Raw genomic sequence first — 27,801 nt, forward strand, 5'->3', positions numbered from 1 at the left:
CCTCTCCCTGCTCTTCTGTAAACTTTCTCACTGAAACCATACTTTGCCTAAGATGATGATGAACTTGCTCACTTTCTGTAGCTTCCAGGACAGTGAGGGTCGTTTTCTTGCTTCCAGCGGCCAGACAGGTGGACTTCCACTCAAAGCTAACAATAACAATAGTACAAGTTGTCTTTATCGTTGGTTTCTTTTTTAACCTTCTCAGTCCTGGGCCATTCCTCACATTAAATTGCTTGCCAGTGAGCTTAATACTTATGGAAATAAAATTCTGTCACCATGTGGTTTTATTTTATGCTTTGTGAAATGGGGCTATTAAAGTATTTGATTCCCTTGTGCTTTAGTGTTTCTTTTGTTGATCTTTCCCATTTATTTTTATTTGTTATTACCTTAATGTAGCTGTTGCCTTGAATTTCTATGTCCATTGGGAAGAGACTATTTAATTTTGGGATTTATGGACATGAAAACCAAGAGCAATTATTTGCTTATGATTCTATTAGAGAGTCAGGTCTCCTGGTAAATTCAGTGTGCTCTCTAGAAACAGAACTAGAATAAGCATTAAAAATAATAAAATTCATCTGCCTAGCCTTCAAGTCTGCTATAGACCAAGAGACTCAGGGGGACCTCTTTAGGAAAGCAATATTGCTCTCGACCTATTGCATAACATTTGCATTTTCCTCTTATGCTTAAACTAAGTTCCAAGGCCCCAAATTTAGCTTTATTTCTTCCATTTATTGATTACCTGCTGTTTTGGACACTCTTTGTGTGACATTCATTATAGCAAATGATATAAAAGGAAAAAGCTCAGTCTGTAAGGGGCAAGTAATTTGCCTAAGTACTGAAGATTCAAGTGACTATCTAGACCTGGGACATTTGCATAGTCCACAAGGACTTTGAGCTTATTCATTGCAAGGCTTGTAGTTTTCATATTGACACACATCATGCAAATGCTACAGATGATACCTACTGGTAATGTTAAAATGGGCAAATTTGTTAATCCATTTTATTGATTGATCAGTGTAGCTCGAATTCTCTAGTATGTTAATAGTGGAGAGACATTTTTAAAAAGCTTAACGCACTGACTATAATATTTAATCATATGGTATTGACTCAAAGAACAGCATTTGCTAGAAGAAAACAAATCTTAACACCATACTGTGATTTGTTGAGAATTATATCTGTAACCCCAGAGGGCAGCCAGAGGCAGAGGGGCAGCAGGAGGAACTGGCAGATGACTGAGAGTGGACTTTTGAGACAAAGCCAGAAGATTCAGAGCCCAGGAAGAATTGCTTGGTGGCCATCAATAAGAGTGAGCAGGCCATGGATCTGGTGAAGAATCGTCTAATGGTAGCTGTGAGGGAAAAGTTGGAAATCTTGAAGAAACAAATCAGGGAGCCAATGAACCCCAAGCTGGGCTCTGAGCTGACCTCAAGAAGACCCTCCTACAGATCCTAGAAGACCTATAGCAACCAGAGAAAATGCCATCCAGGCCGAGCTTCAAGGAGCCAGCTCCTGAGTCCCTACCTGTGCCTCCCCAAAATGAAAGGAGCCATCAAACTTGCTCTCTCCTTTTCCTGTCAGTTTTCCTGCAGCCCGCATGCATCATCTCACTTGAAAAAATGTTCCAAAGAAAAAGCCACCTTCGTCCACCCCAGTGGCAGACCCCTGACAAAGAGCAGGTCATTAGAGGCTGAAACACAAGTCTTAGTAACCCCAATCTGATGAGCTGCTAGTATCACAGTGATCTGAGAGCTTCAATGTCTTGGGCAACTTAGCTGAAACTGGAAAATAACAAACTTGGCTTGAAATGTGATGCCAGTTTGCTCCAGAAATTACAAGAGTCCTGTTTTTTCATTTCCTTGGACATCTTCAACAGCTTCACTTGACCACATTCATCCATAGGAAGAAGCCACCTGTGTTTGAGGCAGAGACAACTTCTCCCTTCTCGCCTTCCTCTCCAAAGCAGGGGCCACAAATGGGAGACATTGAGCCAAGGCAGCCTTCTGTTGTTTAAGATGGCATAACGCATGGTACTGTGCACAGCCTAGCTTGAGATATAGTTTCGGGATGATGGCTAACAAAGGTCTACATGATTAGTGTGATAAATCAGCTTGGGGTTTACACAGTCATTTGAGAAAAACATATTTTTAAAATTTTGTGGGGAACTTTTAGGTGAACAGAAAGTCTCAGCCTACTATAGATGAAGAAAGAGGTAATGGGTTTTGATCCCATGGGGTCAGAAAGTTGTGGCAGGGAGCTGGGCTCTGATGTATTCTGAAAGTGTGAACACTTCCACTATCTGACTCATCATCCCAGTGTGTGTCTTCAGGATTTGCATTGATTTTCCTTTGTAAAAAAAAGTTTTCTTAAAATTTTTATTAGTACACGTTTGCTGTGCATAATAGTTGTATTCATCATGGAAATGTAAGACTAGTATAAGGAAAATTCTGTTGAAATTTTCTGGTGTTGCTTGAAATTTTAATAAACTTTGTGAGTTTTTTCCTAAAAGAGCGAGAGAGAGAGAGAGAGAGAGAGAGAGAGAGAGAGAGAGAGAGAGAAAACTTCACCGTGGGCTAGAATAGTGGAAAAGGCATAATGGAAGAGACTTTGTGTTCAGCCAGCAAAATGAGCATTCTTTGCTAATTTCTTTTTTGAGAAAATATTGTTTGCCCAAACTTTTGAGGATGACCACAGCCTGAATCCAAGACCTTTTCAACATTTATAGACCAGCAGGCCCTCCCATAGCAAGAGATTTAACTGGAGTATTGACTCCTGTGAGCCTATCCTTTTGTAAGCTTTTATTTTAAATCCATAATAAAGCAGGGAACCTATCCATCATTAAAACTCCCAGGGTGTCATTAATTAGGTATGTTAATAAGCCAAGCATTCTAAATTATTCTACTTTGACTCCTAAAGTGCTTCAAAAGTCTTATGAAAATGAGACTGAAATTTCCATGGGAGATGAGCAATTCTTGCAATTTTATTTCATTAAGAAGATGCACCCACACTTCCTTTTCTGAACAAAAACTTGGTGTATTCCTTTACATAAATCTTTTTGTCAAAGTTATGTTTCTCAGCTGCACTAGTTGCTAATTTATACCATAACTTTCCAGAGGTTGTAAGGATGAGGAGTACCTTGTTTAGGTCCTGAACAAGCACTGAATCAATTCCGGAAATCATTCTTATAAAAAAAAATCATGATCTCCTTGTTTGCTTTTTGTCATTTTCAGTTGAAAGTATTTTATTCCAATTTCATAAGAAATATTGTCAGTATTTAAGCATCCAATGGATGGTCATAATGATATCATTTTAGAGGCTATAAAATCAAGGTGAAGGTATGAGTTATTTCCAGTAGTATCTTTGATGTTTTCATTTCACATAAAGACAAAGAATATAAGAGCAGAGTCACACAAGCTAATAAAAGGTCAAGACTCAACATGGAGAGAAACAGAGTCAAAGCTGTTCTAAAAGGCTAATTTCTTCTTGAGCATCAGAACACTGGTTAGGTTGTTAGTGTTTCATGTCAAATGAAAGAAGGGGCTAGAACCATGTCTGCAGATGAATGGAGTTCAGTGTAAAGCTTGGCCACTGCAGATAGCTTTAAGCTTTTTCTTACAGTTCAAGCCCTTCCTTGGAAGTAATAAGACTTTGTTCAACTTTTGATCACTTGTTGATTAGGCAAAGAACCGTTGTTGGACATTCACAACCATGTTGTTTAATCATTATCTGTATTATAAAAAAAGTAAAAATTATCACTCTTGTCTTGGCTTTTAAGTCTTGTCTACACCCAGATGATTGCCGTAGACATATATTGGTGACTCTTCTGCTCATAAGTTCGTCTAAGCCTTCCTTAAGAAGACATATTTGGTTTCTACTCATGTCACCTAGAAATGTAGAGGAATCAAGTTTATCAAGCCCTAGAAAATGTGCCCATTGGTGTGAGTCACTTTGTTTCTGTTGGGAGTGATGGAGAAGGAGAAAGAAAAAGTTTTACATTTGATCCCCTGTCTTCCTGTAATAATGAGTCATTTGCTATGAGAACCCAGACAAAAGAATGTTACCAAAGCTTCAAAAAGGAATAGAGAACGGCTGCCCAGAGTAAATGACCCTTGAATGAGGAATTTAGCTGTATAGGAATATGGGGAAAGTGAATCCCATACAGAAGGAACTGTGAAAGCAAAGATGCAGAAGCTTAAGAATGCATGTGGTAGGGGCTGGGGATTTAGCTCAGCGGCATAAGTGTCTGCCTTGCAAGTGTACAGTCGTGAGTTCGATCCCTGGTACCGATAAAAATGAAAAAGACAAAAAAGAAAAGAAAAGAATGCACGTGGTACTGGAAACATGGAGTAGATGGTGTGATTAGAGTATTGGGGTGAGTGGAATTGGGAAGGAAGTAGTCAGGGAGGAGCCTGTAGAGGAAGCCTGGGAATAGAGCAGAGCGTGTGGTTGAGATTTCATCATGTGTGCAGCAATGTTTAGAATCCATGTTGACAGACCTCACATTTGAGCTGAGCATGCTGCCCCCAAGGCCTGACCAGCAGCATGACAGCTGACCTGAGGAGAGGGAAACTAACTGGAGAGAATCACCTAGGTTGTGGTGAAGGCTGGGAAGAGTGGGGATGAGAAACTGCAGGAGGGAGAGAGGTAGGTTATGGGAGAGGTGAGGTTATGGGGATGCCAGAGGCTGAGCTTCCATACGTCTTTCCTATTCTGCAGGCAAAGCAGAAGCTCCAGGGTGCCTGGAGCATTAGCTGCCCATTTTTTTTGGGTAAGCAGAGTTCAGGTGTCACCCACAGAGAAAGATCCAGAGCTCGTATCAGGCATCTCTGCACCTGCTGCTAGCTTCAGTCGCATGCCCAGCTGCACGTCCAACTCACTTCCCATGGGCACCACATCAGAGGCCTACTATTTATCATTTCCATTCCTGTAGTTGAGCTATGTGTGTTCAGCCACATTCCAAGGATAGTAAGTAGAAAATTATAGCGATAATTCACAGATACTAAATCCCTTGCTGTTCCGAGTGGGCAGATGAAATCTGTGTCATCTGCTCCACTCAGCCTTGGACATGAGTCATTCGCTTCCTTGGTGTAGGCATCATTAGTCACGTGGCAGGTGTCCTGGTCGTCACGTGGATTTTTGTGGTGTTTTCGTGTTTGCATTCAACTAGCACTTCTGTCACATCACTTCTTGGTTTTCTAGCTAAGACAAAGGGTGGTAGGAAGTAACCCTCAGGTCACAACTGAAGACTACATTCCAGTATCAATGTCACTCACCTCACTCATCCCATCACACAGTCCTGTGTCGTTCACAGAATCACAAGAATGTGGATAAATACACAAAATAACATGAGAACGAGACTCATGTTCATCCATCTTTTACTGCAGTGTATTGTTAAAACTGTTTTATTATTTTTTTTATTTAAGAGGAAAAAGAGAAAAACACAAAACAAAACAAAGCGGTGTAAGGGTACACATAATACAGAACTACAAAAAAAAAAAAAAAAACATAACAGTAAGAAATCACCTGTTAGTAGATTACATATTATCATCTTGAAAATAGTTGCTACTGTTTTATTATTAATTATTGCTATTCATCTCTTTTGTACCAACTTTGTAAGTTGTCATAGGTACATATGTATAGGAAAAAAATTAAAACAGGCCATGTGTGATTCAGCATTGTTTATGGGGGCAGACACCTATCTGGTCTTGGGGTGTATCTCCTGTGTCTAATGGGGGACAACTGTCCTATCATCAGAAAGAGGAAAGTTTAGTGGAAGAAAGAGAACAAACAATGGGGTTCTTTCATTTTTCTGCTTCTCATTTAGGTTTTTTTTTTTTTAAGTTAATAACATTTGCCTGAAAACTAAATGCTAAATTTTGGTAGTAACAGCCCTGGAACTTTTCTGGAAGTGACAAGAGTGTGGAAAGCAATGCCACAAGTAACTCGTCACCTGCTATATTTAAATAAAGCCCAGAACTGCTTCAGCAGCACAGAAGGGAAAGGGAAATGCAAACTGGAGAGGACCTTGGTGTGAGGTTGTCGTTAAGGCGTGGCCCTTGCCCTGGCTTCCAAACAGTGTAGCCCAGAAACTGAGGTGGGCCATGCCGGGGCCCCTGAAGGAGTCAGTGCCTCTTTCTGGAAAGGAGCTCTGATTCGCAACCAACAGTGTTACTAATACCTTCTTCTTTATGGCGTGTTTAATAGCAGGATTGGCTATGCAAGCCCTAAGTTTGCGTATCATATTCTGTGAAAGATGCATATGGCAGCAGGGTTAGTTCAGCCCTGAACACCAATGGGGTCCAGACAAAGTACACGATTTTAACTTGTTTCCCTGACTGAAGTTTTTAGTTCCAAGCCCGCCTTTTCATTGCAAGAAATGGCTACAGTGTGCTAACTCCCCAGCTGGGTGGCTGATGTTATTTCTCTATCCTCAATTCTCATTTGCTCTTGGATTATTTGGAGGATTTTTAGCATTTTGATCAGTGTTGCCACCCTTGATTCAGCAGGTACAGTGTGGGGCACAAGAATTTGCATTTCTATCTGGTTCCCAGGGGTGCTATGAAGTCCCAAAATTCTGCTACTGTAATGGAAATGTACCCATAGATGATAGTGTAAATACATGTAAATGTAATGCTTTTCAACAGAACTTTATTTAGAGAAGCAAACAGATCAAATCTAGACTTCCTAGATTGTAGTTTTATTCAATTTACATCAATAATTTTTTACCAAAGTCCACTTTCTTGATTTAAAATTTTCAAAACTCAGTAGCAGAAAAAAATTAGTTCATAGCGTAACAGTCCTGAGTATATGTGTCATTCTGTTGACTGTTTGGTTATAAAATGTATAATTTATACTATCAAGCCTAAAATTTTCCATGGCATAATAAGAATGATTCATGTGTAAGTTTTCTAACAAAGCCTATGTCCTACTTTTTAAAATTCAGAAACAAATCACATATTGCAATTAATTGCTCATAGTTAAATTTATGATAAAACAATAAAAACATTCAGCTTTTGAGGAAGAAGGGGGTACAATATGTCTTTGGTATCGTAGTGATGCTGTTAGACCGGTGTCGCGAGGAAGACTCCAAGGGCCTCGCTCTCATGTAAAAACAATGGGGTTTTTATTATTCCGTGTACACGGGGTCCTCCAAACAGGTGGAAACGGAGAACCCTGAGTTGGGGCAAGGCTGGTGTTTTTAAGGATGAAAACCGCAAAGCAAGCAAGCATTGTTACAGAAGCCAATCATAGCAGTTAGAGCAGAACAGTTGGTGATTTGTCCATTTGTGATTGGTCAGATCATGAGGGGCGACCAGTGGGTCAGAGTTGATTAACTGTCTTGTTTTGTACAGCTTATTTTTAGGTCACCTAGCTCCTGTGTGGCTTGGTTCTGACATACTTCCCAATCTTGATTAGCATAGTCAGCAGACTTTATCTCTGAGTTTCCTGACATAATTACCTTACTTTAGCACCACAACCTTTTTATTTGTAGAGGGCAACAATGGTTAACATATCAATTGGGTAAGATTTTACAATTCTTTACAGAAGAGAGCATTGATTAACATATCAATCTTTTACCCAGGGAAAAAGGAAGACACACATTTACAGTTATAGGTATTACTATGATATAAACGAAGCTATTTCTGTGAAGAATGTACAATCTAATACAATCTGATGCAATTAACACAATTTGTGACGGGGCTACCAGATAGGGAAGACCCAGGATGTCAGGAGCTAGTACCTCAGGCCTTTGTTTTATGGCCTTTAGGAAGTTAAAACTTAACCTAGTTGGATTTGAAGGGAGAAGGGGAGGGGAAGCAGCAGATGGAACGAGCTTTCTTCGTCTCTTCAATGCCTGCCATGGGTGGAGGTCAAACCCTAGAGGAGCCTCAAGGATTATTATAATAAGAAGGTTCCCTCACCATTCACAGCCTCAAATCTCCCTAAAGTTTTTACCCACTGTGATGATGCTGCATGAGCTGAGGGTTTGTCTTAGTTACTTTTTACTCATCACTGAGACAAAATACCTGATGCCCAAAGTTGGGAAAGGAAAAGTTTATTTCTTACAGTTTTTGGAGGTTTCAGTCCATACTCAGTTGGCTCCACGGCAGGGCTGCAGTTCATGGGAGCTGCAAACAGCAAGGTGGAAAACAGCAAGAGAGAGAAACATGCCTTCTTCCTGCCATTACATTGTATGCTGGCTCCACCCCTAGGCGGGTGTAGCACTGACACCATCAATCCAAGCACTAGACAATGAACCAATCACAAGTGCACAAAGCAAGCGCATGAGGCCTGGGGGCCACTGACATAAATCATGACAGGGTTTATAATCACATTCATTCACATTGAATTAATGGAGTCACCTGTGACACTTTCAGTATTAAAGTGATTTTCTTGAAAGTTATTTTGTAATTCAAAGCCACTGTTCTGAGACATGTTGGAAGCTGAGAGGGTCCTCTGTCATTTTATGTACCTAAAGAGATGGAAAATTGCTTTACTTTGTACTAACCTTGAACCCTTCTTATTTATTCTTATTTATTCTTCTAATCAACTTGTAAGAAGAAACCAGACATTCTGATGGGGTCTCACTGCTAGAAGTGCATTAACCTCTGCAGAATGAATTCATATTTACTTTTGTTGCTGTTCATGGACTAGGTCTTGTTGGTTCCCAAGGCTTAGTCCCTTTATACTTCGGGCCAGTGAGACAGTGTCAGAAAACTGAGTTGATAAATGGCCTCTGGCTGCAGCTATAACTGCTTTTCTTAGCCTCCACTAGTTCAAAGTAAGCTCCACGTACTCACTTGAGGCCTTGATTACACAAAATATTTTAAGTTAAAATAATGGTATGAGTTGTAAATAAAAAGCTTATTGCTGAAAGATTCCTACGACAATTCCTGGATAATTGAATTCTCTGACTCAATTCTCTCTCTCATTCTCTCTCTCTCTTTCTGTGTGTGTGTGTGTCTGTCTGTCTGTCTGTCTGTCTCTATCTCTGTCTCTGTCTCTTTCTCTGTCTCTCTCTGTCTCTTTGGTACCAGAAATTGAACTCAGGACCTTGTGAGGAAGGTGTTTATGCCACTTAGGGCTCTCTCTCTCTCTCTCTCTCTCTGTCTCTCTCTCTGTCTCTTTCTGCACATGTGCACACAAGTCTTTATGAAACCTGATTTCCTATGTTCCTGTATAATAGATCCAGTGCACACAATTTGAGGGGAAGCAGGTTTTTAGCCTTTTTACCTGTATAACTATAATTTCCTTTATATTTTCCACAAAGAATGTAAAGCTTTTGAAAGCTTTCACTTTAGCTAACTCTCCATTTATCTCAGTAAGCTCTGTCTGATTCAGCATTGTTACAGATGAAGTAGATGAAGACCCTGAGAGCAGATCCATCCCTGTGTTCAATGTCACTAAGCTATGAGGGATGGCAGTCTGGTGGATGACACACAGAACATTTAGAAAACACTGTGGCAGGCAAGAAAGATGAGATGGATCTAACAAAGTGAAATCCATCAGGAATGGACATCAAGTAATAAATTCACTGCCCCTAACAACCAGCTGCACAAAATGAGATGGGGCTTAGTGAAGTTTTAGACTTCGTTAAGCTCAGTGCAAGCCAACACTGTGACAGAACCAAAGTAAGAAAGTAAACATTGATCTCAGGCTGCATTAGAGAAAGTACAGCACTTACAACAAAGTGGCCTGAACCCCAGTTCCCTCTGCTGCTGATGACATGCTTAGTTCTTGCTCAGCCAACTCATTAGAGTCAAATGCTCTACTCCTGAGCTAGGCACCAAATTCCCTATCATCTTCTTGTGGAGTCCCATAACGCTTTTATTCTTTGGCTTGATTGGTTCTGTCTGTCTTGTATTTTTTAATTTCAATATGTGCAGGTATGGACAGCTGTTTTGAAAAGAACAAGAGACATAATAGAGGCCATTGTTGATTTTTCTATTGTTGGGTTTTGAAGGCTTGTAATGCTTTCATCCTTTTATTTGATCAGTTTACACTATTTTGTCTTGAGTTCATTGTGCGTGAAGGTTTGGACAACTATCTTGAAGAAAACAACAGACGTTATGGTAGCCATTGCCGATTTCCTGCTGTCTTGTTTTGAAATCCTGTGTTGTTTGCATTGTTTTGCCATGACCTGCTTTGTTCTGTTCTCTTTGAAATAAAAATAAATTAAAAAGGAAGAGAAATGAAGATTAAATTTTCCTTCACAGATTATCAGGATTAAATGTGATAGCACCTATAAAGAAATTAGCATAATGCATGACACAGAATAAGCATTAGATTTGTGGCAGATAATGACAGCAAGGATGTTGATAGAAAATATTCAAAACTGTTGAAAGTGAAAGCAGCTGTGACAGAAAGGAAGAAATTTTGGAGGTGGGTCAAGAAATTAGAAGTATTTAACCCAGAGGGGAGGAAAAACGGAGCAGAATTCCTCTAAGAACTGAAGAGTTGGAATATGATAGACGGTATGGGGAGTTCTATGAACCAAACACAATGGAGAGAAACAATGCATGCAGTATTAAGAAATACACAAAAAGCACATTTTAAATGCTTCCCAGTGGGGTGAGTTCTTGAAGACTGGAGAAGTTTATGCATAGGCTTGATGGCTTTTAAATCTTGATCTACAGAGAAGATCGGTTATGTGTCCTCTAAGATATTTCCCATCCCTGAGAGTTTTGATTTAGTATTTATCTTTTTTTTTTTTTTATTGGTACCAGGGATTGAACTCACAATTGTGCACGTACTAGGCAGCTGCTTATACAAGTGAGCTAAGTCCCCAGCCCCTTTCTTTTTTTAATCTTTTTTTTTTGGTGTTTTAGTTTTTAAAATATTCATCAAAATAATTATAACCCTAAATGTGACCACAGGCTTTCTCTCGCATTTAACTTGCTTCATTGTTGGAGGTGGGTAGTTGCTGTGAGGCAGTCATGATAAGAATCCTGCAAAATGTTCACTCCAAATGTACAAGTGCTATTGACCCTCATTGCTTTATGTCTGTGAGTCCCCAGGGCCGGTGCTCTAGACATTGCATTGTGCCTGTAATTTTGTGAAATGCTTCGAGAGGGAAGCTGGCACCTACTTATGATCCCTTCAAGTGAACATCCTTGAGGCCACCATGGGGAAGAAAAACTGTCTTAAACCATAGGATTTGGCACTGGTGCTCAAAGTCACTGGCACGTGTGCTCCTGGTCAAGTCACTTAGCCTTTCTGAGCCTCGGTTAACTCTTGTGAAAAAAAGCACACCCATCAGACTTCCTGCCAGTGTTAGGATAGAAATGAAATTAGATGACTGCACTTGAACCTGGTAAGTGGTATTGTTAAAACCTAAGACAAAGGTGGGAGCATAATTCTTCACTCAAATGTAACATTTTATATCCCTATATGAGCTTTAGCTCTTTCTCAGAAGCATGATTTTTAAGGAAATGTTGAAAACATTTCCAAGGAACCTATTGATTTCTTTGTCAAACGTACAAGTGTCTACATTCCGACTTGGGTGCCTTTGTAGGCAAAGTTAGGGGAAGAAAGGTTGTGTTCACAGGAACAGGCCAGCAGGCATCTGTCTTGAAGACAGCAGATGAGTCGGTGATGGCTGAGACTCCGAAATCTGTCCTGTGTGCTCTGTAAAGTATTTAGAAGACTTGCTTCTCACAGTGTGGCTGTCCCGCTGCTTCTGTATTGATGATCCTACCTTAATTTCATTCCTAAACAGAATGGGAAGATCTTCTGCCGACGGACAGCATGTGATTGTCTCAATCCAAGTGTTGACCTTTTTTGTTGCCCAGAGTGTGACACCAGGGTCACAAGCCAATGTTTAGATCAAAATGGACACAAACTCTATCGAAGTGGAGACAACTGGACCCACGGCTGCCAGCAGTGTCGGTGTCTGGTATGTCAGCTGCCCTCTGCCTTGGAAGGGCTCATTGCCCATGGGCTATGGTTCCCAGTTATGTGTAATACTAAGCAGACAGTTGTGAGGCTGTGGCTATGTGATCTGCCTAAAGAACTCATATGAATGTAAATCCTAAGGAACACATTAATGGAACAGTTTTGGTTCAATCGCTGCTAATTTACAGCTGTTACTGTTTAGAAAGTCCAGATTTTAAAAAAAAAAAATCTCTCAAGACAGATTGCTTTCCAAGCATTGATGGGTACATTTAGTCTTTAGAGAGCCAAATCCTTTATTTTTGTGTTATAATCATTAAAGCTTCCAATACAAGACAGAATAAAATATAGTAGAAGTAGAGATTGAGTGATAAAAATGTAGAATCCAATTCTATTTCTTCCCTCCTTATGTGTGGTTAGCTTGGGCAGTTCCTAACCTTGTACCTGGTCATTCTTTCCTGCAAATGTGGACAGGTACACATGTCACTGACTGTTTTATGAGGCAATTAGGAAGAATAAAGGAGGTATGTGAAGAGAAAATACAGGACTTGACACAAGGAAGGCGGTCAGTGCACAGTGGCTGCTATTTGTATTTCCTATAATGAAAAATCTCTCTTAGATGCTAAACATCCATATAGAAAAAACAAAAGTTGTTTTAGATATTAATTCAGGCATAATTATAGATAATCACATTTGAAAGAGTCCAGGGAAAAGGCTTAATTTCTGGTTCATTTGGTTTCTAAGAGGGAGGGAGTAGAAAGAGAGATAGGTTTCTATGGATGAGATTTTTAGGATACTTTATCATAGTAAAAGTGATTTTCCATTAGTGACGAGCTCACAAATATAGAATATCCCATCTGATGATTTGGATGGATTGACTCATAATGGATGAGTGTTAAACTTTTGTTGAAATGAATTATTGAGTCTATGGCTGCTATATAAAAACAAAGTCACAGGAATCATCTTCTAAATTTTGATCAGAGTTCCTAAAATCTCCAGGCCAATGTTCAGATAATGTTAAAGATGTATATTCTTCTCAGGCATTCATAATCCCAAGGGCTGTAACTCAGAGATTAGAATATGTTTTTATTTTAAAGTTCCCACTCAAGGGCCAGGATGTGCCGCCAGGCACTTGTAATTCTAGTGCCCTAGGAGGCTGAAGTGCAAGTGTGAGCCCAGCCTGGGCATCAAAATGACTTAGTAAGACTCAGCCTCAGAATTTAAAAGGACTGAGGATGTACCTCAGTACAAAGTCCCTGGCTTTAATTTCCAGTACCAAAATAATTATCCAATACAACATTAGTTTTCACACCAGTCTTGAAAACTGCATTTCTTTTCAAGAAGTCATTCCCAAGTCATACCAGAAGACTTGGTATTAATCTTACCCATTAAATTTTCATAGGTAGAATTTCAAAAGTAACTTCCATTCCCAGACTCCAAGGTAAATATGATTTTGGAAGCACAAAAATGATAAACACACTAATTTGAGATTACTTCAGAATAATATGGGCCACATGTAACGAATATTTATCAAGAGTTTGCCTATGCCAGACTTTGGATGATATGATAGTGAGCAAGATAGATACTAAAAGTCCCTGTAAAAGCCCACTGTCTTGTGACAATGACTGAAGAGTTCAGTGTGGGTCCCTGTACATCTCAGTGAGTGTTTTGATAGCAGAACTGGCTGCATAGAGAAACATCCTACCCTACCCAATCCATGGAGCCCCAGGTGCCACGTGCTGAGACCAGAGGAAGCCCGTTTGAACTGCAATGCAGATTTCACTCATCACACATTACACTCCAAAACAAGTTGGAAATATTTTTTTTGCTGAAAATATCCAACTTTAAATTTAATAGCAGCTTATGAAGTGGAGCTTGAAATATTACATTGCTTTGGGCTCCACTTTGACCTCAAGAAAAATCACCATCTCTTCATATATAAGCGAGTATCTTACCATCTATTTATTTATTCACTTTATGGGCATATTTTGACCAAAACTATGCTAAGCATCAGAAAATCAGTCCAAGCATTGACACTTAATGTGCAGCTATGATGATAACCTTAATCCAGACGTCATGATGAGAACAATTACAAGCCATGATTGGCACATAGAGTAGCTGACCTAACTCTCTATGGAGTGTAAAATGGGTGGTCTGCAAAATCATCTGGAGAAGGCAGCGTCTGTAGGATTTCTTCAAAGAAGCAATGAGTTGTACCCAAAATGATGCCTACTAGAAACATTTAATGAGGAAAGGAAGGCAAGTTCTGTGCTTCCTTCCCCTTCTGGGAGTTGAGAAGGACCTGTTCTATGAAAGACAAGGAGTAATTTTTGGCTTCTTTTCTGCAGGAAGGAGAGGTGGACTGCTGGCCACTCGCATGCCCCAGTCTGAGCTGTGAGTACACGGCACTGTTGGAAGGAGAGTGCTGTGCGCATTGTGTCAGTGACCCCTGCCTGGCTGATAACATCGCCTATGACATCAGGAAAACGTGTGTGGACAGCACCGGTGTTTCCAGGCTGAGCGGGGCGCTGTGGACCATGGCTGGATCGCCCTGCACGACTTGCAAATGCAAGGTAATTGGGTGTCCTAAGGATAGTCAGGCCTTGAACGGCTGGGACAACAGTTGCCAGAGGATCTCTCCTGATGCTTCTGAATGCACAGGTTCTGCATAGGACCAGACAGGAATTGATTTCTAATAGGAGGTTAGTAAAGTGGATCATTAACTTCACTTTGTAAGGAGACAATTCCAAAGGAACAAACATTCATTACAGGGAATCCTAACCATCCCCTCTGGCATTTGAACTGCAGAATTTTGTCAGTTGACTCTAAGCCAAAATACAGCTGAATTAAGGTATTTTTTGCCTGAGCATTAGAAAAAGAAAAAAGGAAGAAAGGACAAAGATCTACTTTAATCTGGAAAATGTTACTGTATAACGTTTTGCATGAGACCATCAATGGTAAAAAGAAAGAGTGTTTGGTGAAACTGTGTGGTGAAATCATCAGAGTGCCTAGTGTGAGGCCCACAGTACTGACTACAGCATTTGATTGTTTTTATTTTCTATCTTTTTGGAGGAATTTTCATAAGATATCCTAATAGGTCTTTAAGATTAGAAAAGTGAGCCTCAGTTCCTTCAGACCCATGCAGACCTGTGACTCTACTCAATTTAGAGCAATGGTTAATTCATGTCCACATCTTTAGCAAAGCATCTATTTAAGATTCCCATGGTTAAGCAAGTTAAAAATACTTGTCTACTTGGGCTCATCAAAACTTCGCTCAGCTTCAGGTATCAGTGGAGATGTTAATGTTATTTTCTCTTTCTTAGAAAGCACTCTCCTAAGATGCAACCCCAGTGGAAAAAGGATAATATTATATATCATATAGCAAAAATGCAAGGTCTCATCTATACCTTTAAGTGTACTAAGTGATCAGCACCCATGGACATGTGTATTAGTTAATGAATTTCCAGGGATATATGTATCAAAATATCCACTGTCTCTTCCCAAGTCATCATGGGAGATATTATTTTTAAACCTAATATCCACCCCTTTTCTGAAACCAGCTTGGATTTGCCTTCAGATTTGTCTCATATTTCTGATTAGCCTTTTTAAAAAAAAATGGTAAACTGTCTCTTTCAGACATGTATTTTTTAAAAGAATCTCATTTGGAGTAAGCGTAGCTTAGGAGTTGTGTGAAAAGTTGGACCACTGGAAAGACATCCTAGACCTTCCTGCATGGCAATCAGGACACAGAATAAGAAAGAACCTGAGTGGCCCATCAGTGCTCTGTTCCTTCTGCTCCTGCTCTAGCATTTTCATAGCAGTTTCTTTTGTGGTCATTTCTTGTTTCAGAATGCACAAAGTCATTTGGAATAGAAAGATTGCAGATTGCTCCTTGGCTTACGCTCTGGGTCTTGTTTGGCTAACTCTTGTGTCCTTGCTATACAGAATGGGAGAGTCTGCTGCTCTGTGGATTCAGAGTGTCTTCAGAATAACTGAAGTACTTTAAAACAGACTCATCACAGGAGAAAAATGGACAAAATGGCCATCCAACATGATGAAGAATAGGAGCTTCTTTCTTTTTTTAAAATCACAGACGATTACCAAAGTCTCCATCTGAGGAAGGTGTTTGGAGGTCACCTTTGGAACCGACTTTGCTCATTCCTGCTAACCTAGTCCAAATGACCTACAGTGCATTGCGTTCGAGTCTATGGTTGTTAACAGAATTTTCCGGTGTTGTAAATCATGTTTCCCTTACCTGGTCATTTGCAAGTACATGGTAAATGTTGATGTATTTTTTGGTTTATTTTGTGTACTAACATTGATAGAGACTCAATACCATTGATTAACTATTTTTTTATTTCTGAATCAAATTATAAAATAAAATTGCCTATTGTGATTTTGCCCAGACACTGCATACTTAGTATTGAGATTCTTGTGCAATGAATTGATAAAAAATATGTATGTAGCAGCCAACCTCAGAAAAGTTATTATATATCCAACTATTGAACAGACTTAGATGGCCACTTGGTCGGCTCAGGCATGCTGCAGGCAATCATGCTACTTTAGAGAAGGAAGGATGGAAACACAAATAAGTGTTTGAAAAAGGGCTCTCCCCTTCCTCTTGCAAAAATGAAATATAAACAAAACAAAAAATAAAATCTTAACCCACAATTTAGAAGTAGCAGTGCTTGTAGCCCTTCTTACCTACAAAAGCAAAATTATCTTTATGTTAAATTTTATATTATTTAATAACTAACAAAGCACTTCAATCATTATTAATAAAGGCATCATAATAATAGAAGTGAATAGTATTGTTGACCCTATAAGACAGAAACTTAAATTAAGGAGTCTGGTAAACCAAAAGATTTAAATCTACTTGATTGAGGATACATCAGGTTTGGTAACCAAGGCTTCTACTTCTTGTCCCAGGCTGTTTTCCACTAAACCATATTGCCTTGCATAGGAATGAAAGGGTTCTGAGAAAATCTATGTGTGTGTTCAGAAGTTACTTGGAACAATGAATTGTTTTACTTGAGCCACTGCAACATTTTTAGGGATTGTCAGGTATAAATTATACATAATGAATAAAATATGTAAATGGCATGCTCTCTGAGCTGAGAAGTCAACCTTTTCTACTTTCAGACAAATCACAAGTTATTCTGAATCAAGTTAGTTCTTGGATTTTCACTTACTCCCCCAACATTGAAAATACCTAATTGTTATATCAGTCGTGCTAAAAATGACACTTAACAGCTACTAGAACTTTTAGCTTAAAACTGTAAATATCATTTACTGTCATTATTATTTATTGATATTTGTTCAGATGATAATTGAAATCTTTTATAATAATGTATTTCATTATATGAAATCAATTTCATGTGATGACTTGTAATAAAAATAGATTAAGTATTACATTTGACAAAGACTGATATAATATGTTAAATTAAAGCTCATCTCTATCTTAATTCCCTAAATGAAACTCTAGAGTGAAAAGTTTTAAAATTACTCTTTTGAAAATATTTATAACAAATCATTTAAAAAGAAACCTCTCATTTTTGTTGGAACCAGGAACATTTGCAAAATTTGTGATCATATGTATGTCTGGGATCTGTGAACACTGGCCCTACAGGTCAAATCCAGAGCTTTCCCTGTTTGATTAGAATAGATAGGCTTATTAATCTTCCAAATGTGCACAGTTACAGAGATAGAATAGCAGAGTACAGTGGTTTCCACACATCACGTGGGGCTTATGAAAGCCCAAAATATTACCATCTTGCCTTCTAATGAAGAAGTTTGCCTTTCTCTGGTACGGATGATTATTGAACATCGATACATATTTTAGAAATGTTGCCACATCTTTCTCAAGGAACTTTCAAAACTCAACAGTTTTGAGAATGTGTATGTACACACTTTTCTGTCTTGCCATTAGAATTGATGGCTCATTGCAGAATATTCTTATTCAACAAACACGATCATAAGATAATATTTGCTTCTCTTTATTGACCTTATGGGGGTATGTTTAATCTGGGCTAACTTGATGACATAACTTTATTTTCTTTATTGCACAGTTAAGATAGCAGTAGCTTCCACAAATGTGGGATATGCTTTCTATAAAATAATGGGTGACATTTATGTATTATTAAATATTGAATCAGGTGTTCTGGGGCACTTTACATACATGGTCTCTGCTAAACTCTACTGGGGAAATAAAACGATTAATAAAACAGAACCTTTTTGTTCTTGGCTTTGCTGAATTTCTTTGCTGAAGTACATCTCTCTGCCCCACCACCTTTGTCTATTTTGAGACAGGCTCTCACTAAGTGGACAGATGGTCTTGAACGGACCCAGCCTCCCAGCAGCCCAAGATTACAAGTTTATGCCACAATGTGTAGCTCAGAGCCTCATTTCAGTAATCCACATTATGTGCCCCTTTCGGCAATACTAATGAGTTTTGAACCTGTTAAGTGAGTCTTTTGGAGTTTAATCTCATCTGAACTATCTCCCCTAAACAGAAAGTTTCAGAAACAGTTAATTATTAAAAATCATGGAATTGGAAGCATAGCTTGGTGGTGGAACGCTTGCCTGCTAAGTATAAGACTCGGGGTCCAACCCTCAGGGACTCAAAAACAATCAAACAACAAAAAAATCTGATAAATCTCCCAACTGATTGTGTCCTGCTGCCATGCTATGATTGAAAATGTAAAATGAGAGTCCACGAGAAGAGTCAAAGCAATGTTTGACAAATCTATTGCCTTGACACCACAACTACGGTCAGCCCCACCATAATTGTAAAGAGCCTTACATAAATTGGCAAGAGACAGTAAAACAAACAAAAAAAATCACAAACAAAAAAACAAAAAACAAAACCATAAAGGATTGTAGCTACGCTCCCATTTTTTCTCATGTGAACTCATTATGAGTCAGGAGAGCAGATGCTGGGGCGGAGCTGAGTGTGCTGAATATTAACTAGATGCGTTCCTTATTCAAGACAAATGTTCCTTCAAGGCCTTAATTAATACATATTATATATAATATATATAAGCTGCAGATGATTTATATAACATTTGTGTGTAACTTGCAATGCATATTATATATTCATTCATATGCAAAATATATATATTTTTCTCTGGAGTTTCACTTCCTCTAAATTTTATGAGTCTGTGCTTATGTCATCATTTGGCATCTTTAATATATATTTTTCTTGTATTATTGTTACGGTGGACCATGAGTTAGAATGTAAATTAAATCTGTGCATGTTTTTCACCTGATAGCATACAGCCTAGCACCTTGAATAGAGCAGATTTTCAAGTGCTTCCTTTAAATGTTGAATTTATTTTTTATTTTGTGATGTAAAAAAATATGGAGTGCTGAAAAAAATCCATTCTGGTTTTCAACGTTCTTAATAAGACCTGATTTTAAAAAGCAAAATATATTCAGTGCTCCAATCTACAAATCGGATAAAAGCAGACTTTCTGTGATTGCAGTAGGATTAAGACAGCAGGAACCCATTCACATGCCTCACCACGACCTGCAGCTTTCAGCAGAGCGCACTGTGAGAACCATCAACCTAACTCCTCACCTTTACCTTCACAATGAGGAAATCAGCATGCAGAACAGTCCACCTGCCCAGAGTTCACAACTAATTAATCACAAACCCAGCACTACTGCCACCCTGTGCCATGCGCCATGATTCCAAATGTGTCCACATTTCTGTTTCAAGTGAGCTTTCCCTGCCCCTTATGAATGGATGACATTAAAGACAATCATGTATGCAATGGAATATCCGTTATTATCTCTGTGTTCCCTGTCCCTCCTGTGATTTTGAAAATTCTGATAATGGTTGTGTGAAACATTCAGCTTCTAAGATCAGAAAGTGTGTCTAAACCCAAAATAGAAATGGGCCATTTACTCAGTCTCCCAGTATCAGGCACTATAGGAAAATAACAGGGAAAATAAAGCAGTTTACAAAATCAAATACTTAAGATTAACACACACACACACACACACACACACACACACACACACACATACACACACACACACACACACCTCTCAGAATGTAATGAAATGTAAGCACTGGGAGTCTATCCTACACATACACCCTGCTTTCTCATTCCGTTTGTTCATTCACCACTTACTCTTTCATTAGGTCACTGTCGGTACGGCAGGTTCTCCAAACACCGCACAGAAGTGAGACAAAATTGGTCTTTATGGCACTTGTAGCTTCCTGTGTGAAAGAAACAAACTAGAAAGTGGTTATTTAAGCATCGTACTTTCTTGCTAGCACAAGAAAGAAAATATCCACACTGATAGATTAGAAGGGAATCAGAGAAGTTCACTTTAAATGGGGTAATGTGATCTCTAGAAGAGAGCTGATCTGCAGGGCGAGACTTGGAGAAGGAAGAAGAGCCCTGTATTCAATGCTTTGGGGAAAACTTTCCAGGTGAAAGGAATAGGTGCAAAGAACTACAAAGCAGAAAAGGGACTGGAGAGGTGAAGGTCAGGAGCGCACGCCGAGGCCAGTAAGCCCAGGGGAAGATGATGTGAGATTAGAGAGGCAGCAGAACTAACATTGCAGGCCGATGTCTTGTGAAGGCCGCAGTCCCGTTTTCATTCTGGACCGATGGGAATGTGGTGAAGGATTGAGCATTTATGTTTTCACTTTTTCATCCAATCACATACTTATGCATTTAAAACGTTTTCCATTGATCCATGTTTAGCTACTGTTGTAAAGGCAGGGAATGGTTCTGTGCAGGAAGCACATGAGAGAATGTGACATCTTTTCCATTAGACGTTTAAGCTCTTCATTGGGCTATCACTGAGCAATGAATCAGCAATGAAGTGACCTGCCCAGATATAAGTTCAAGAAGCACATCCATCGATAGGAGAGCTAAATATTTTTGCCTTTTTCCAACCCTAACTTAAATTCCTAGTTCTTGCCCACAGGAATTATAATCAGTGCTGTGGTTTATAACAGTGATGCAGTTTGTATTATACCTTTAATTCAGAGAGAGACAAAAGCCTGATTAATCAAGGAACTGTAACAACCATGCCCTTTCTAACAGCAACTGTAGAGTATTGTGACCTGGTCTCGAAGGTAACACCCACCATGTGAAGCAAAGCTTTGGATAGAAATTATTCAAGTTACTAGAAAAAAATGATATTTGTATTACTTGTATAGAATTTTCAAAATCTGAAGGTGTTTGTTAATCTGTAAAATAAAAAGTATTTATTATTGAGAAGGAAAACAGTGTTTTAGGAACTGAGAAGTCTAATACCAGAAATGTTAACCACAGGAAAATGCAACTTGACTTAGAGAAACTAGCCATTGACCTGAAATCACACACAATGAAAGATGTTCCACTGTAGAGGGAATGTTCACCCATTGTTATAATTTTTTTAAGCACTTCTGTTTTAAGGATTCAAAGAAACAAATGAAGGGGAGTGTGGAGTATGGGGATGGTTCTTTTCAATGCAAAATAAAGATGTTGATTTTATTGAAATTATCAACCACTGACTTCAGCACCAAAGGAAACTTAAAGATATTTTGATGAGAGTAGACTTGACATCTAGGTACCTAGCTGATGACACGTGCACACCATGAACCTCCAGCCATATTTCTGTACAGAGCAGGGAGCATTCTGGGTGGGCAAGCCTCTCCCAGGAAAGAGTTTCTCTGAGGTAATCCTATGTATGAGACTTGAAAATGATATTGAATGAATGGGTCACTACATTAGAAAATCAGTGTTACAAAAGCCTTGAGAAGATTTTAAAATACCAAAGAAAATACCAAGTATTATAAGTCACAATATAACTTACAGCAAGGTAGAGGGAATGAAAGCTGCCGTGAAAACCAAAGTGCACACCTCGGAGATCTCAGCTGATTGTCAGCCAGTTACTGCCTGTGGAGGTTATGGGCCGAGGACTCTACGCCTTTTCCATCTTCAAAAAGGAAGCCATCAATTTGGATTTTAATGTGCGAAATGATGAGTGTTCAGTTTTGCATCCAAGTTTAAAAGAATAAAGTCAGGACACATGAAACATGTCTGTGAGCTTATGTAACCCATAGGATCAATTTTTCACAGAACTGCTGTAAAGCTGCAGAAAAAGCCTGTAAATTGTCTAATACGTCTTCAAATTTTATGGGCCAGTATATCAATTACCGTGCTTCCAACTCTGACTTCAGAGAGCTACCCTGAAGTTTTCCTTTCACTTTACTCATACATCGTCTGCACCTGTATCCCAGCTTGTCTGAATGTGTCTGTTCTGCAAAGTGGGAAGGCTGACATTCCTGTTGAGTATTGCACGTCTACTGGAATGAGAGCATCTGATCCTCAAGTGAGTAGGACATCACCGTGTTCCCTGTTATGAAGCATGGCCGGTTGCCATCAGACACTGAAACAAAGGGTGCCTTTAGAAAAATGACTCATTCAATTGGTTTAAGGTTGAACTACTTCCCATACAGTTAACATGGATTCAGTCACATGGGTTCCTAGTAGAAGAGCGAGTCTTTTTCCTATTCTACCCATGCTGTGAGTCACAAGCAAATGAAGCAAAGCAGACCAGGGAAGCCCAGGCAGCCTGAGATAAAAGAAAGCAAGGAAAACTCTAGGTGTCAGGGCCAGGCAGACGGTCTACACTCGTAAAGACAGAGAAACACAGAAAACCTTGTCACCAGCAATAACAGAGTGCCTGTGACATTGCAGTCCATCTGAAAAAAATTCTGTTTCAATTCTTTTACTTGGAAGATTAAAAAAATGTCAAGAATAAACCTAGCTAAAGTGAACCTAAAAGATAATTGAATGAAGTAAAATGTCATCCTTATGTTACTTGAACAGTGTTAAGAATTTAAAATACTCTTGTGTATTTGTTTTCTGTGTGCCTTGAACTGAGTTATCGCACATCAGATCCAAATCAATAAAGGTTTATTCTCTCAGGATGCTGGGGTTGGGAAATCTGAGGTCCCCTGTAGAGGCTGAGAGGGGACCTCCTCAATCTTCAGACAGCCCCAGGTTGATCTCGGCTTCAGGCTTTATCACACTCACCTCTGCCCCTGTAGTCACCTTGTCTTCTCTTACATGTGGCTCTTTGAAGTGTACTTATCACTGTATTTAGGGTAAAGTCTACAGCTACTGTCCCTCTCAGGATCCTTATCTTAATTCCATCTGCAAAGATAGTTTTTTTTATTTCCTAAAAGAGCATAATATTTACTGATTCTGGGTTTTAGAATGTGGAGATAACTTTTGGGGAGCCAATCAACAAGTGATGATACCTCAACTGATAGAGAAACTTAAAAATTATATAAATCTCATCTGAGCACTGGTGTAGACAAACGGTCATGAATTTTTTGTCCTATATGACAAAGAAGGCCTTTTACCTAGTGTACAAGATACATAGACTAGGATGTCTGCATTTTACAGTTTATTTTTTTCCACAGAAAATTGAATTTGAGGACCTTGGAATTTAGCTCAGGGAAGCAGGGATTGCCTGGGGAGGGCAAGGTCCTCAGTTCCAATTCCAGGAACCAAACAAAAAGGAAAGAAAAGATTGAGTTTGAAACCTAAAAGGAGTAAAGTCCTGGATAGAGGTTAAGACACATGAGAAGAGGCCACTGCCACTTCCTTTCACAGATAGCAGTAGTCAGCAGCAGTTGGTATCCACTCATAATACACCAGTGATGCAGTGTGTAAATGTAGAAATAGAAAGCTGAGCCAGATGCTCCTCTCAAATGATACAAACAGACAAGCACAGGACAGAAGCATAGCCAGTCAGATATCTATCTAGAATTTCTATCAGACCCATAGCCCTTCTAGAATTTTCTCATGAACGTAAAATTCATGTTTCCCTTGTACTTGCCAACATTCCAGATGGAGATCACATGTGGCAGGCACTGCCCTTTGTCCACCATGGTAAGCACAGAGCCTTCTGCTGTACCTGATGGGTACTGTGTTCTCAATCATTATTTCTTGATTGTGTAATTAAGTCTATTAACTCACAACCATTACGGTTTTTCACACAGATTCCCCATCCTTCCCTTCATTTTATCTGGAGATAATTTCAAAGACCCCATTTGGAAGAAATGTGACTTGATAATCAATCAACGTGAGCTTCACTTTGATTGATTATCAAATCAATAGTCAATGGGCATCTCACCCAGTGTTTGTTTTCTTGGAGCCCATGTAAGAGACTACAGTAATTACAAACTAATCTATTATCTGACAGAAACTATGAGAAGCATTACACAAATGGTGTTGCCTTTCATACTTCAAGTATACCTAAAAGTCAGAGATAATAAATCATGTTTGGAAATGAAGAGGTGAACTTGCTTGTGATACACCTCAGTGAAAAGAGGTTTTGCAATCCTAAAGTGAAACCCATTTGGAGTAGCCAGGAGAGATTTAGAACAGAAGAGTTCACATCGGCTCCTAATAGGAAGGCTTTCCTTGAAATGAGAGGACCGAAATGGAAAAAAGAAGTCACAGAGAAAGTGGGGCTTGTGAGTAGAGTAGCACCAGGGATATCAGATCTTTTGTGCCAGCTGAGTGGTTTGTGTTGGGTTGATGGGGCCAGATTCCCTCTCCTTCTCTGAGGACTGCTGTTTTCATTGTTAATTCTCATGGGGATGTTGCTGCCTTGTACTGGATGAAATGGTACCTGCCTAGCACACATAAGACTATAAGAGAAGATGCTCCCCAGAGATTCAATAGCTAATTTTCACCTTGGCATTCGGGAAGAGCAGTGTAATTACATTCAGCTGCTTACAACCATTCCCCCTCTTCCTGTTTCTCCCAGACCTGTAAGTCCTCCTCTGTTCTCCTGAGCAGGATTGCACAATGAGCTGTGAAATGGATTCAGCTGTCCAGAGTTTGGCAGAAGCTTGATCATCATCTGCCTCTCTTCTGTGGATCTACATGGTTCAATAACATTGTTTCTCAGCAGGAATATTTATCTCTCAAGTCACTTTACATAGTAATCTAAGAAAATATAAGCAATCGCTCTCACTCCACAATGGAAAAAAATTACTAAAAATGTCCACTGCTTGGAAGATGAAAAAAATGATATGTTGTGGAGAAGGCAAAATTTAAGGGTGGCCCTGAGGAATAAAGATCAAGAGAAAGTGCCTGACCAGCTTTAGGACCAGCCACATGGCACATGGTAGCAAGATGAGAAACAGCTTGAGGTGCTCCAGAGCTGTTAGGGCTGTGCTGTGTTTGGCTCATGTGTCAGAATAAAGAGAAAGAAGAAAAAAGGTGGGATCTGCTCTACATGTTCTGAGAGCCTCCAAGTGCGTATGTGTATACTCCCTGCATAAAGAATCCAACTGGCACCCCCAATCCTGAGAAACATGCAATATCAGACATGGCACAAATAGACATAAAGCGGTATCTCCAGAGCCTCATAGACGAGTTCAGGAATGAAGTTATTAATGACCTGAAGCAAAATATAAGTAGAATAGTTAGAGAAATGCTAAAACACTGCCCAAGAAAAAACAGATGGTGGAATGGAAGAACAGAAAAAAGGGGGAGAATTGTTTGATGGAGAAAATAGAGAAAACATAGAATACATGAAGCAGGTTCAAAGAGATTACCAGGAAACTAAAAACTCTATCGAAAACTGGCATAACAGCTTGAAAGAAACTAAGGACAGATTATCTGAACTGGAGGGCAGATTTGTAATATGGGAGCATGAAATGAAAAACTTCTTAAAAATTACAAAAAAAAAAAAAAAAAAAAACCCAAACAGCAACAATACAAAGGTTAGAAGATGATAAGAGGGCCTATAACTTAAGAATTAAGAACATAAAAATAACAAAAAAAAAAAAAAAAAAAAAAACCCAAACAGCAACAATACAAAGGTTAGAAGATGATAAGAGGGCCTATAACTTAAGAATTAAGAACATAAAAGAAGAAGTAGGGACTCAAACAAATGGACTACAAAAGCTATTCACAGAAATAATCCAAGATAATTTGCCTAATTTAGCAAATGGTCAAGATACTCAGATGTATGAGGCATCAGGACCCCAGCCATCTACAACCCAAACAGAGCTACACCCAGGCATATAATAATCAAAATTCCAGAAATACAATATAAGAACAGAATATTAAAAGCCATCAGAGGCAAGAAATAGATCACTTACAAGGGAACACCCTTCAGAAGTACAGCAGACTTCTCAGCACAAACCATCAAATCACAAAGAGTTGGGGGGGGGGAATAATTCAAGCTTTGAAAGATAATAACCTCCGGCCAAGACTGATATATCCTGCACAACTGTCCCTAGAAATTGATGGAAAAACAAGGTGCTTCCAGGATAAAGAGGAACTAGAGGAATTTGCAATCACCAATTCAACTCTACAGAGAATACTGCAGGATATTCTAAAAAAGGAAAATACCAGAATTCCAGAAATAGTGGGCAGAAAGTCCACAATGAATGGAGCAGAAAGTGAAATGAGGAAGACAAACTGACAACAAACGACAGAAAAAGAGCTCAACAGAAATGAGGCAGAGAAGGTTGGATGGTAGGAACAGCTATTTTGGAGAAAACAAGATATCATAATAGTTAGTGCTGATTTAGTATCATTTTGTTTTGAAGTCCCATCAAACTTGTATTCTTCTGTCTCCACCGGTCTTAAAAAGTTGTATCTTATTGGATTTTATTATATATGATAATGTAAGTAGAAACTTTTATAGACAAGGAGATTATATAGAAACCATTGTTCATTTTCTGTTAATTGGTTCTAAATACCCTGTAATAATGTCATTCTCTTGAATGGTTTTATAGTGTCTTGATATGTTTGGTACTATAGTATACAAAGTTATACTCAAAGATTTCAAGGAAAGAGACACTATGGTAACTATTTTTATGCCAGGATATCTTGTGGTGAAACACTATTTTGCTTAAATGGTTATGTTTTGACCTGTGCTATTCTGTTGTTATGCCCTCTTTTATCTCAATGCCCCCCTTTTTAAAAAATTATTTACTTTTAGTGGCTGGGGATTTATCTCAGCAGCATAAGCGCCAGCCTTGCAAGCAGGCAGTCGTGAGTTCGATCCCTGGTACTGATAAAAATGAAAAAGACAAAAAAAAAAACTATTTACTTTTTTCTTTTTATCTTTTTAATTAAAGGAAAAAAATAGCAGGATACATTATAGTAACCTACTTTGATTTTCTATTAACTTGATTTGAAATCCTGTATTGCCCTCACCATCTTGTTTTGACTGATTCTCCCCTATTCTGCTTTGCTTGATGGTACCAAGTTCGAAAGTATAGGGAAAAACTGTGAAAACAATAAGATTCATTATGACACTCATTCCTGTTAACTATTATCTTCTTTAAAAGTCCTGTAATGTCTCCAATGCTTTGGTTTTATTCATTACTGTTTTGTTCAATTTTATTATAACTGGCAGTTCTTAAAATAGAAAGAGGCAGTATGGTAATCATTGTTGATCACCTTGTATTTTGTTTTTACATTATCTATTATGTCCATCCTTTTGATTTGACTGACTCTGTTCTGCTATGTCGCATTTGATTTTACTCTCTTCAAAAAAAAAAAAAAGTAACAAGAACTGTGGGAGTAATAAAAACCAAAATGTGTAACTGTCATTGTACAAAAGAAAAGAAAGTGCTCTAAAGTTTATAACTGCATATATGTTTAAGTGTATAGTATAGATAACCATATTACTGAGTTTTTTGGATCACTGAACAAAACTGTTTGCCTTCTCACTGTTTGAAAGTCCACTTTATATGCTTCAATTTTGTAACTTGAACAACGATTTCTAAGATGAGAATACGTAATCTATTAACTAGTGATTTCCTACTGTTTATTTTTTAAATTTTGTATTACTTGTACCTCTTTTCTGTTTTTTTTTTCTTTTTCTCCTTAAATTAAAAAAAAAAAAAGGATCCAACTGGCT

At 38.7% G+C, this 27,801-nt stretch overlaps 1 protein-coding gene across 2 annotated transcripts in view; it reads left to right on the forward strand.

Annotated features, from left to right (window-relative positions):
- LOC100728286 (protein kinase C-binding protein NELL1) overlaps positions 1–18,118 on the forward strand; it is a 755,088-nt gene extending 736,970 nt beyond the window's left edge. For both annotated transcript variants that reach the window (XM_063256788.1, XM_063256789.1), the window contains 3 exons: positions 11,717–11,893; positions 14,238–14,462; positions 15,835–18,118. In XM_063256788.1, coding sequence (XP_063112858.1) covers positions 11,717–11,893; positions 14,238–14,462; positions 15,835–15,885 — 453 coding nt within the window. In that variant the 3' untranslated portion in view covers positions 15,886–18,118. The remainder of the gene's footprint in view (positions 1–11,716; positions 11,894–14,237; positions 14,463–15,834) is intronic.
- The last annotated feature ends 9,683 nt before the right edge of the window (positions 18,119–27,801 follow it).

The sequence above is a fragment of the Cavia porcellus genome, unplaced genomic scaffold (genome assembly GCF_034190915.1).
Source record: "Cavia porcellus strain 051 isolate PalLab524CR breed Dunkin Hartley unplaced genomic scaffold, mCavPor4.1 scaffold_9, whole genome shotgun sequence".
Taxonomy (NCBI): domain Eukaryota; kingdom Metazoa; phylum Chordata; class Mammalia; order Rodentia; family Caviidae; genus Cavia; species Cavia porcellus.